Here is a 12,907-nt window from a genome sequence, read left to right on the forward strand (position 1 = left end):
ATTAATTGTGGAGCCGTTTTCATGTAACAAAAAAGAAGACAGGTACAGAGGAGGGGTTGGTGAATTCTGACCTGTGGACCAAATCAGGCCTTCTGTTTTTGTATGGCTCATGGGCTAAGAGTGGCCTTTATGTTTTTAAATGGTTGAAAAAAATCAAAAGAAAAATATTTTGTGACATGTGAAAATAATATGAGGTTCAAATGTCAGCATCCCAAGAAAGTAAAATTCTGTTGGAACACATCCATACTCATTCATTTCTGTACGGTTTATGTAAAAATAGTAGCTGTGACAGACATTATGGTCCATGAAGCCCCAGACAGTTGACATCTGTACCTTTGCGGAAAGACTTTGTTGACCCCCGACACAGAGTGTGAGGAAGTCTGTTAACTGAAGAATGTTAGAATGACATGTCGCTAAGAATGAGAGGACCTTCTGTAGCGGCGGTGGCCTGGCTGAGAACAGGGTCAGACTTACTAGCTGAACAGTGCGGTCTTGGGCAAGTGCACTTCACTTCTTTCCCCTCTGCTTGCTTCTCCGGTAAAACAGAGAAAACAACAGTGCCCACGGGTGTAGTTTTTTTGTTTGTTATTTTTGTTTTTTAAATAGTTTGCATTTTAAAGATTTTATTTATTTGACAGAAATCACAAGTAGACGGAGAGGCAGGCAGAGAGAGAGAGAGGGAAGCAGGCTCCCTGCTGAGCAGAGAGCCCGATGTGGGACTCGATCCCAGGACCCTGAGATCATGACCTGAGCCGAAGGCAGCGGCTTAACCCACTGAGCCAGCCAGGCGTCCCCCCATTTCCAGATCAGAGTGGCTCACTGTACCTGAACTCTTTGCACAAACAGTGTGGTTTACGCTGAACACTTGCTTTCTGGGAATCTGACAGCGCCAGGTACAAGCCCTGGGCCCTGAGCCTCTCATGAGCGCATCTGGTAGACACACTTTACATGTGTTGTCACACACCTCACTGCTGGAGGAGTGTGTCCCGTGTTTACTCTGCTGGAGGGGACTCGGAAACATGCACCTGGTTCTCACCCACACCTCGCCCCGTGCATGTGCCTTTTTTTTTTTTTTTAAGATTTTATTTATTTATTTGACACAGAGAGATCACAAGTAGGCAGAGAGACAGGCAGAGAGTGAGAGAGAGGGAAGCAGGCTCCCCACTGAGCAGAGAGCCCGATGCGGGACTCGATCCCAGGACCCTGAGATCATGACCTGAGCCGAAGGCAGTGGCTTAACCCACTGAGCCACCCAGGTGCCCCGTGCATGTGCCTTTTGCATTTGCTGCTCCGGGTTTGTATTCTTCTGCTGTAATAAATGTTAGCCTCCGGCACGACTGTGGGTTGCATTGTGTGAGTCCTAGTGAACTTGGGGGTGGTCTTGGGGTCCCATTAGACTACTTGCTGGGGTGGGTGTGAGGAGTAAATGAGTTAATCTGTATAGAGAACAGTGGCTGGAGGGGTTAGTGACTATCAATCTTACAGTGCCACACTGAGGTCCACACGTGGGGGACAGGTCCTTCTCAACAGTACGTACGTGATGGGAATTTGCTGATGTTGTTGGCCACCCGGATAAGCATACGTGCCCCTTTCATATGATCGCCACTTTTCACGTGAATCTGAAATAAATGACGTATGTTGCTCTTAAGAGATTTTAATTAACCCTAATTCATGCTTTATTCCCCCACATAATTAACTCCTTCATTATGATCCTGAACGAGCTGTCCCATGATCCTCGCAGCCCTACTTGGCTTAAGGCACTTGGGAGTTCTTCTCTGTTTCTCCTTCCAGCAGCGCCGCCTGACCCTGTGGCCTCACCGACCTTACCCCCCCTCTACGCTCTGCTTTTTACTTTGCCCCAGACCACGTGGCATGAGTTCAAATCCCTGATCCAGCTCGTACAGGCCATTTTCAGAGCGCTAATAATGCCAACTTTGCCAAGTTGTTGTAAGACCTGAAAGCCAAGTCTTTCAGGCAGAAAGAGAGGATGAGCTGTTAAAGGAAGAGGGCAAGGGGGCAGCGGCGGCCGGAAGGCCTGAGATTGGGGGAGTACTGAGAATGAGGGGGGCCTTGACGCATAGGATGAGAGGAGGCTTGGAGAGCCAACAGGGCCGAGGCATGATGTCGCTGTATCACACAGCGAGATGGGGCAGCCCCCAGAGGTGGGAGAGGGCGGGGGGGGGGGGGTCTGTTGTGGGCTCGGGGTGGGGGTGGAGAGAAGTAGAGCCATAGGAGGCAGAACTGGTTGGTATTTGGTGAGAAAGTGCAGCGTGAGCGGAGAGTAACTCCCAGGCATCAGGTCTAAGCAACGGCTGATGGCGTCACTTCCTGAGCACCGCTACCTGGTAAATACCAGAAGGGGGAGGGACTCCCTTGCTGCTTGTCCTCTGCTGACTCCCTGGGCCTCAGACAGCCCAGCTCCATCATGAAGACACCAAGGTCCCGGGCTGTCCCTCAGCCCAAATCCCTGCCCCCGCTCTGGGAGGAAGCACCCACCAAAGCGGTCTTGAGAGCCCCTGAAGCGCGGCTGACTTTCTTCAGTCTTTGGCTCAAAGATGCCTGGGACATTTTTACGTCAATGTATTCTGACTGGAAAAGGTTTCACAGTTTCCCTTTTGACACCATGAGCAGTTAAAAATCGTGAGAAAGGGTGGTGCTTGCGTAAGAGTCGAGAACCACAGCAAATGGGGAAGAGTCCCGCGGTGCCCTTCAGTGGGAGGGGAAGAGGGTCCCCGGTCGGTCCTCGGCCAGGGATGGGCCGGCTCTCAGGGCCGGATGAAAAGAAAAAGGCTTGAGCACCATCCCTGAGCCTTAGGGTGGTAGAAAGCCCTGGTCCCGGAGGGCTGTGTGTAGGATTCCCTGACTTCCACCCCCAAAAGCACCGTTCTGCTGGATTCTGTGCCCACAACACATGGCACCACCACTCATGTCTGCAGATGAGAGAGCCCGCCCTTCTCCCTTTCCACTCCTTTCCACATGAGAGAAGGGATCCTTCCGCTGCTCTGAGGAGAAATGTACTCTCCAGGGCTACAAGCCAGAATTCTCATTTTTTTCCTTACCATCAGTGTTACAGAACTGTGTGGCCGAATATGGTAGCCACTAGCCATATATGGCTATTTAAATTTTAAAATTAAAATTATATAAAATAAAAAAATGTAGTTTCTCATTTGCACCAGCTGTATTTCCGGTCTCCATAGCCAGGCTGCTGGCTACCATATGGGGAAGCCCAGACATTGGCACCTACGACACTGTAGAAAGTTCTGGACAGCACTGGTAGAGATCATAATTAGGATCTTAGTCATTCATAACACGCCTCCTCTATCCTAGGTACCGTCAAGATTAAGATCTTGGGGACTGGACTGGAAACCAAATTGGCATTAATACGGGAAGATGTACTTTGATATAATGAAAATTTAGAAAAACATGTGAGTTGGATTCTGTCTGTATCTTTATAGAGATATGTGTATAAATATATTACAAAATTCACATCAATTTACACATAACTTTTATGTAAATTACAATACAAGTATTTGAGGTTTGAATGCTATAGTTTGTTTTTATTAAGATTTACTAATTGAGGGGCGCCTGGGTGGCTCAGTAGGTTAAAGCCTCTGACTTTGGCTCAGGTCATGATCTCAGGGTCCTGGGATCGAGTCCCACATCTGGCTCCCTGCTCAGCGGGGAGCCTGCTTCTCCCTCTCCCTCTCTCGCTGTCTCTCCCTCTATCAAATAAAAAAAGTCTTCAAAGAAAAATTACTAATTGAAAAGACAGAATACACAACTGGACATAAATATAATCTTAATGTGGTAAGAAAAAATAGTGCATACGTGTATTTACCAAGTATAGAGGATATACACAGCACAAAGTTAATAGCTGTTCTATCTGGTGATGGACTTAAAGGGTCAGTTACTTTTTCATTACACTTTTCTACATTCTCTAAATTTTCTCCATGAATATGTACCATTTTTATACTCAGATAGAAACTAAATAGTATTAAAAACTGTAGAATTGTATAAAATCTACCATGTTAGAATTAATAAACTAGTAAACTTTGGTTAGATGAAAATGTCTTAAGTAAATTTTTCTTGACCAGGTAATCCATTTATATGCTTCAAAATCAAGACAAGGTAGAAATACATCCACAGAAAAACCTGCTTTCCCTCTCGTCCCCTCAATGGAGATGGCTGTCACGTCGCCTCTGCCCCATGTCGTGCTCCCGTTAGCAAACTACTTTGGCTAGCGAGACTTTGAGTCTATTTCTAATTTTATTTGCAACAAATATATATTCATTCTTATTCTTAACCCTTTTGCACCCAACGGGTAGCAGACTGTATAATTATCCTGTATGTTGCTGTTTTCCACTTAACAACAGAGATCTAGAAACTCACTCTAATCCAACGGAGAGGTGCCCATAAGAAATCCCTTCAGGTGATAACCTCCCTTGGCAGATTATGTCCCAAGTCCCTCAAAGGGTCTCACCTTCACTAGGATGTAGCTGTGCAGGATCATGAGGTTGGTGGCCATCTCAGAGGGAATTTTGATCTTCTGGGATTTGAGTTCTGCATACATGCTAAAGAGAACGTCGTGTGCATTCCGATAGTTTCCTAGAAAAAAAGGTGGCAAAATGACATTATTGCAAAGGATGAAATCTGAGGCCTTTCTGTGGGCCCTCATTTTATTTTATTCTTTTAAAGGTTTTATATAAATTCCAGTTAGCGAACACAGAGCGTAATATTTGTTTCAGGTATACAATACAGGGACTCAGTACTCCATACATCACCTGGTGTTCCTCACAACGTGGCCCTTGTTTTGTAAGAAGATTTTGTTATTAGCAATATCCTCATAATTTCTTATATAAAGGAGCATAGTTGTTCTTCCTGCAGTAACTCTTGGTACGAATGTCCAGCTGGTCCCTCAGACAGAAAATGGTGTCCACAGACACATCTCCCTCTTCCTAAGGACACCATCCGCCCCCAAAGCCAATGGGTCATCAAGTTTGGGGTCAGCCTTCTAAGTCTCCCAAATCCAGGCTGGCCCCAGGCCCATTAAATGCTTCTCACCATCTCTCCATCTCTCTGCAGCAGCATCGGTATTCCTCTCTGTTCTGCCTCCACTCTGACGTCAGAGTGTTCTTGGAAAGACCTGGAGTTCACACTCCAACATAAAAACCCTCCAAGGGCCTTAGGGATTGACGGCCAATTCCTGAGCCAAGGACCTGAACCCTTCAGGATCTGCCTCCGCCTACCATCCTAACCCGACTTTGCCCTCCCCCTCCCCCGCACCATAGTCGGTGCTCCTGTGTCCCCTGCTGCCGTCTCCTGTGTCCCCTGCTGCCGTCCCCCCTGCACACCCTTCCCCCCATCATCTCCGGCCAGCTCAGCCTGTCGATGCTCAGCTGAAACTTCTGTTGTCTTCTCTCATCTCCATCCTCCAACTCCCCATGTCCCCCACCCTCAGGACGAGGGGGATCCCTGTCCTCATGCCCTTCTAATGGGTTTCCTTCCCACTCTGGTACTTCTTGGCCTGCACAACAGCTCTGAATCTGCTGTCTCCCCCACCAAGTCAGGACTCTCTAAGGGTGGAACCACGGCTCAGTCTCCCGAGTCCTGAGCCCCTGCCATGTACCCTGCAGCAGGTGTTAGATCAGTAATAACTGACTTAACTCCATATTTTCCAAAACCGTGTTCTGTATTTATGAACATCTAAAAGAATCCGCCTGCGAAAACTAGGGAAGATGTCAGACTAATTCTCTTCGTCAATAATATTTTGAGAGCATGTAAGTGAGAGAATGGAACTATCCTAAAGGTTCTTTTTTTTTTTTTTTTTTAAAGATTTCTTTCTTTATTTATTTGACAGAGATCACAAGTAGGCAAAGAGGCAAGCAGAGGGAGAGGGAGAAGCAGGCTCCCTGCTGGGCAGAGAGACCAATGCGGGGCTCGATCCCAGGACACTGGGATCATGACCTGACCTGAAGGCAGAGGCTTTAACCCACCGAGCCACCCAGGCGCCCCGTGTCCTGGAGGTTCTATCAATGGTCCCTGCACGCTATTCCGAACGAGATCAATCCTAACTTTAGCTACATCATCTCCCATCTTCTAGTATCTTTCCTGTTGTTCAAGCCAAACACATGGGACGGAAGGAAAGTGCAGCACAGTGTAGGGGAGGGGCTGCGGGCCAGCGAGGGCGGGGAGGTCCGTCCAGGACCAGGAGCTGCGAGGCCATGAAGGGGAGAGGACGTGGCGTGGTCAACAGAAGGCGTCAGCGGAGGTACTCCGCGATGGGGCACTGTCTCACTTCCCTCGGACCCAGAAACGGTCCTTTCCCTAGTCTTCCGGCTTCAGAGCAAACCCAGATTAGAAAAGGGCTACTACTTCCTGTGCAGCAAAGGGGCTGGAGCTTGATTCCACTCCTTGAATCTGGAAAAACACGAAGCCCGGACCTACCCGCAGACTGCTCTTCTCTGGCGATGATGATGGCGGTGCGAGCGGCTTCCCGGTACTGCTTCAAGGCCATGTACAAGCGGAACAGGTACTTGGCATCCTAACACGCAAACCGTTACAGAAACGTCACTGTCTTCACTAGTGAACGGGAGAAACACCTACAGTTTTGCATTTCTGTTGGAATCCACTTTGGATAGTCTTTTTTAAAAAAATCCATTGAATAAAGAATTTATTTATCCAGTATTTATTCATAGTTTAATATGTACCAGGTCGTATTTTCAGTACTTGAGAACTATTAATGTGTTTAAAACCTCATGCCCTCCCTGGGAGAAAAGCACGGCTATATGCTAATTGCACTGATGAGAAACGAACCCAAGAGGGCCTTTCCAGAGCTGGGATCAAGCCGCAGTGATGGGGCCTCAGAATCTGTGTTCCTAACCCGCTAACCCCAGAGTTATCTCCTGTGTGCTTGGAATCCAAATGTGTTCTCATACGATGTACCAACTTCATAAAATTTCAAAAACTGCTATACCCATATCAATTTCACTGGTCCACAAAAAACTCTGGCCTTTGACTATTTCTTATTCTCATTCTCTTCACCTCCAGACAATCTCCTACGCTGGTTTCCTGGTTATTAGAATAAGTGGACATCAGGTGAGCAGGCTGGGAGGAGTTGAAGAGTTTAACCTTTGGCAGGTTAACTTACTCTCCCCTGGGTCTCCGTGTCTCTATCTGTGAAACACTGGAAATGGACTTGGGGATCATGTTTGCTCTATAATCCTCTCCAGCTAGGACATTCTGGCACCTTCTCTCCAAATCAGTAATTTGACTTCCTTCATAAGAAAATCACCTCAAACATCAAAGCAAAAGGGAAGAAAAGCTCAAGGGTATTCTCAAAGGAGACCATCCTCATCAGGACTGAAAGAAGACTGATGTCTGCATGAACTCCCAAGTCACATACTTTGAAAATATTTTCTTGATAATTTATTTCTCCTTTATATTTACAGTGAGTTACTTTCATGCTAAATATGATCGCTATTCATTCCCATATCTTTTGAAATATGAGCAAAGTATATGATTTTTAGGGATTAATGCTAACTCATAGTTCTAATAATATTTTTCTTAGTTCCCAGAACAAATACAACCTTTAACCTTTGAGGAAAACTGTGGGTGGTAAAAACTGTTATCTTGAGGGGGAGGGTTGCGTCTATTGCACAGGTGGCCGTGCCAATTTCAAAGAATGAATATATCCAATAGCTTCTAAAATGCACGGTCTGTCTAGCAGACCTCAAGCTGTATTCAGACAGAAAATTCAATAAGCCATAGTAGGTAAAAACAGGGCAGAATAAAGTCAGATCATAACTAAACTCCATAAAATCCAAATGGCATTTCTGGTACCTTCGGCATGCCGTCACTCTCTCCCATCAGGTGGTCTATCAGCTGGCTGGTCAGAAGTTCATCTTTGGCCTGACCAACCTGTTTAGGAAGAGAAAGAAACCATAAAGAAACCATAATTCGGCATCTTAAAACTAGAAAGGAAGGGGAACTCGGGGGAGACAAATAATCTTGGGCTAAGGAAATGGAATAAAAAACAATTGTAAAAATACCTGAAGTCAAGTGCCTGACAGGATATAAATTCAGGATCTTTCTTATTTCGTTTATAGTCTCCAATAATAAAAGTCTATCCTTCGAAGCTATAGCTTCTCTAAGTTGCTATATTAAAAGGCCATTTTTTTTTTTCACACACAAAATACACTTCTTCAATGTTTCGGTAAAAACTTCCTTAAGGTAAGTGACTATGACATCTAGATAATAGGGTCTTGAGCATAGGAACTGGGACTTCTGCAAGAGCATAGCATCAAGCACTGCATCTCCAGCAGTCCCCAAGGAAATGCACCTGTCCATGGCCAACTGAAGTCTAAAAGCAGGAAAAGTATGGCCACTGGGGCCCAGAAGAGGGCAGGCGGCTGGAAGCGTGGGTGGAGTTTGGGAGAGAACGCTGGCCTGGAGACCTAGGTCTGAGAGTCACCTGCATGAAGGTCAGAATTCAATCCCTCATGAGTTGTGTGGTGTTGATCAGGAAAAATTATGGACCACAGGAAATGTATTAGGTTTAGATAGGAGGAATAATTAATTATTGACAAGAATAGGAGGCTTCAGAGTCTTGTGTCCAGAAAAAAAGGGGTGAGCCAAGAAACAACAGGAGCTCCAGAGCAACCCGAGCTTGCTACTCCTCAGGGGAAAGGATTAAGAGAAGTTAGAAAGTTCCTTGTAGACAAGGGATTGTAGCGAACTTGTGGAGGGGAGAGGCTCTTTTGGCTGCAGAATTTCTACACGCTTGTGTGTCAGTGCAAGAAAGCTAAGCTTTTATAAATCTGTTGCCTCTGCTTTCACGCCTGCTGTAAGGAAGGGATGCTGTAAGGAAGAGAAATCCTGTACAGTTCCTCATCTCGATGGCTTTGGCGGATGGCTCTGGTGGATGGTGAATGAGCCAGTACAGAGACATGGTTAAAGCAAGGGCTCTGGAGTCGGCCTGCCTGAGGTCAAAAGATCACCGGTGTGATCTTCAGCAGGTGACTCTTGGGACCTCCACGAGGATAAAAATAATACCTGACTCACAGCACTGTTTTAAGGATTAAAGAAGTTAATACTCTTAAAGGGCTTGGACTGGTCCTAAGCAGACGGTGTTGCCAGGTACAGCAAGTGAAAATAAGGGCACCTGGTTAAACTTGAATTTCAGAGCATTGAGCACACCCAAAATGGTAAGATAAATGGAAAGGAGAGGCAGTAAGAGCAGATATGGCCACTCGGAATTAAAATTAAAAGGAGGACGGAGACAGAATGCTGAGGAACACATACATTGAAGGAGCAGAGGAGTCAGTGGAGGAGGTTGAGAGGGGACTATCTGAGAAGTAATGGGAGAAGCAGTGTTCTAAGGGAGTGACAATTTCAAGAAAGGTGTAGTATAATAGCATACAATGCTGCCATAACATGGAATAAAGACTGAGAAGAAACTCATGTATTTAGCAAGTAAGAGATTGGTGGAGACCTCGTAGAGAAGGTTTACAGAGAGGTGAAGCCAGAAGCTCACTGCAAAGAGGCAGGAAGGGCCCCAACCCAGCTACCGGACCCATCTTTCTCCTCCATCTCATGGGTTTACGCAGGTAATGGTTCCCAACTAGGGCTCTTCTACACACACATCAACACACATACACCAAGAATGTATTTCAGAAACGTCACAGGTAGAGGATGGGGGTGGGGTGGGGTAGGGGTGAGTGAAGTATGAATATTTTTAAGATATTCTCAATTATGGGGTCAGCAGGTAAGAGTGCACAGATTATAAGAAAATTCAAGTCAGGGGTGGGGGTCTCAGGGTGGAAAGGAATGGAGGATTGGAAGGGAATTTATACCATCTATATAATGCATTCACTGAGCTGGGAACCAACGTGTGTTCAGTCAGCAAATATTTACTGAGTGCCCATGATGTGCTAAATACTCTATGAAGAAATGGGTCTTTGCACTTGAGGACTATTAATCTGAAGGAGAAATGTAATGGTAGGTGATGTTCAAACCACTTTTGTCTGATATTGATTCCTTTGACTTTTCTGAGAAATGCTCCCACTTCCATTTCAACCGTGGGTTCTAGTGGGACTTTGGTGCCTCAGAGGACCCCCTTCTTCATGACCATATAAATGGGAATGTCAAGGGGTGGGAATTTAACCCAGTTTGCCAAAGCAAGATATTCCATCCCTGTGGCCACTAGTTGTTTAATCTTGGAATGGCCATCTAAACTAACCAAATCAGAGCCTTTCTGGATTTATGAATTTGGGGCCAGAATCCCAGTCCATCTTTGGTAGGAAAGGCAGGAAATGTATTCTGGAGAGCTGCTGGAAGTCTTGAGTCCAGCTTTCTGGAGGAAGCAGGTGTTGGAAAAGGTTGTGGATATGCAGAGAAAACCAGAGAATGTAACTATTTTTATAATTAAAAGTGTAGATGCATAGTGTAAATGTAGATGGCTAGAGAATAATTTCCATTCTCTAATAATTCTACCGCAGCTTCAAATTCAGATACTTTTGGAAAATACTAATTTTTATGTCACAATAAAAAGTGCCAACATTTATACTGAAAAGGCTTAGAAACAGAATATTCCTAGCACCCAAATTATGGTCTCTAAAACTATTTCTCATTGAAAGGAATCAGAACTCCCTAGAGAAATGGTTGGTTCCAGGTCTGGGGCAAGAAATGGTACCTGGCCACAGCAATTAGGCAAGAAAAAGAAAGAAAAGGCATCCAAGTTGGAAAGGAAGAAGTTAAAGTGTTACTGTTTGCAGATGACATGATACCATAAATAGAAAACCCTAAAAAATCCACCAAGAAACCATTAGAACTAATAAATAAATGTTGCAGGATACATAATCAATATGCAAAAATTTCTTGCATTTCTATACATTATTAATGAAATATAAGAAAGAGAAATTAAGAAAATAATTCCATTTACAACCACATCAAAAAGAATAAAATACCTAGCAACAAATTTAACCAAGCAGGTGAAAGACCTGTACACTGAAACCGTAAGACACTGATGACAGAAATTGAAGAAGACAGATAAATGGAAAGATATTCCATGCTCATGGCTTAGAAGAATATTGTTAAAAATGTCCCTATTAGGGCACCTGGGTGGCTCAGTGGGTTAAAGCCTCTGCCTTTGGGCTTGGGTCATGATCTCAGGGTCCTGGGATTGAGCCCCACATCGGGCTCTCTGCTTAGCAGGGAGCCTGCTTCCTCCTCTCTCTCTGCCTGCCTCTCTGACTACTTATGATCTCTCTGTCTCTGTCAAGTAAATAAATAAAATCTTAAAAAAAAAATGTCCCTATTGACCAAAGCAATCTAATACTCAGTGTGATACCTATCAAAATTCCTATGGCATACTTCACAAAACTAGAATAATTCTAAAAATTTGTATGGAACCACAAAAGATCCCAAATAGCCAAAGCAACGTTGAGAAAGAAGGAAGCTGCATGCAGGAATCGTGCTCCCTGATTTCAAATTATATGAAAAACTACAGTAATAAAAACAGTATGGTATTAGTAAAAAACAGACACACAGATTAAAGGAACAGAGTGGAGAGCCCAGAAATAAACTCACACGTATAGGGATGATTAACCTGTGACAAAGGAGCCAAAAACATACGATGAAGAAAGAACAGTCTTTTTAATAAAAACGTTGGGAGGAGCACCTGCGTAGATCAGCTGGTTAAGCATTTGACTCTTGATTTTAGCTCAGATCATGATCTCAGGGTCAGGAGATCCAGCCCTGTATTAGGCTCCATGCTGAGCGTGGAGCCTGCTCTCCCTCTCCCTCTCCCACTGCCCACTGCGTGCTTGTGCTCTCTCTTTAAAAAAAAAGAAATTTAAAAATAAAAAATAATAAATCATAAAATAAAAGCAAACAAGACAGGTGCACCTGCTGCTTCCCTCCCCCCTCCTGCCACAAAGTTGGGAAAACCGGAAAGCCCTATTGAAAAGAAAGAAACTAGATCACTTTCATACACCATACACAAAAGCTAACTCAAAATGTACTAAAGAATTGAATGCAAGACCTGAAACCATAAAATTCCTAAAAGAAAACAGAGAGGGAAGCTTCTTGACATCAGTCTCAGTGATGTCTTTATAGATCTGACTCCAAAGACAAGGCAAACAAAAGTAAAAGTAAACAAATGGTATTGCATCAAACTAAAAGGTTGCATAGCAGAGGAAACCATTACTAAAAGGAAAAAGAAACCTGCTGAACAGGAGAAGATATTTGCAAATTCTATATCCAATATGGGGTTAATTTCCAAAATATATATAAAAAATCCATACAACTCAACAACCAACCAACCTGATTAAAAAATGGGCAGAGGATCTTAATAGATATTTCTCCAAAGAAGACATACAAATTACCAACAGGCACTGGAAAAATACTGCACATCACTAATTATTAGGAAAATGCAAATCAAAACCACAGCGAGATATCCTACCACCTGTCAGAATGGTTATTATCAAAAAGACAAGAAATAACAAGTGTTGGAGAAGATGTGGAGAAAAGAGAACCCTGGTAGACTGTTGGTGGGATTTTAAATTGGTGTAGTCACTATGGAAAACAGTATGCAGATTCCACAAAAAATTAAGTATAGAACTACCATATGCCCCAGCCATTCTACTTATCAGTATTTATCCAAAGAATACAAAAACACTAATCCAAAAAAAGGAAATGTGCCCTTATGTTCATTGCAGCATTTACAATAGCCAAGGTATGAAAACAAGTGCCCAGCAATAGGATGAATGAAGATTTGGTCTACACACACAGGAATATATGCTAAGTGAAATAAGTTCAAGAAAGAAAGATACCACATGATTTCACTCATATGTGGAATCTAAAACAAAATAAAACCCAAACAAATTATAATTCACTCATAATTCATATC

The 12,907-nt window shown here is 44.1% G+C and overlaps 1 protein-coding gene across 1 annotated transcript in view; it reads right to left on the reverse strand.

The window, feature by feature from the left end:
- The window catches only part of WDR19 (WD repeat domain 19), a 98,463-nt gene that overhangs the window by 13,427 nt on the left and 72,129 nt on the right, over positions 1-12,907 (reverse strand). Inside the window, exons 28-31 of the mRNA XM_082727584.1 lie at positions 7,840-7,917; positions 6,445-6,541; positions 4,481-4,605; positions 1,538-1,619 (exon numbers count right to left, since the gene is read on the reverse strand). Coding sequence (XP_082583710.1) covers positions 1,538-1,619; positions 4,481-4,605; positions 6,445-6,541; positions 7,840-7,917 — 382 coding nt within the window. The remainder of the gene's footprint in view (positions 1-1,537; positions 1,620-4,480; positions 4,606-6,444; positions 6,542-7,839; positions 7,918-12,907) is intronic.

Source organism: Mustela nivalis (assembly GCF_964662115.1).
Source record: "Mustela nivalis genome assembly, chromosome: 4".
Taxonomy (NCBI): Eukaryota; Metazoa; Chordata; class Mammalia; order Carnivora; family Mustelidae; genus Mustela; species Mustela nivalis.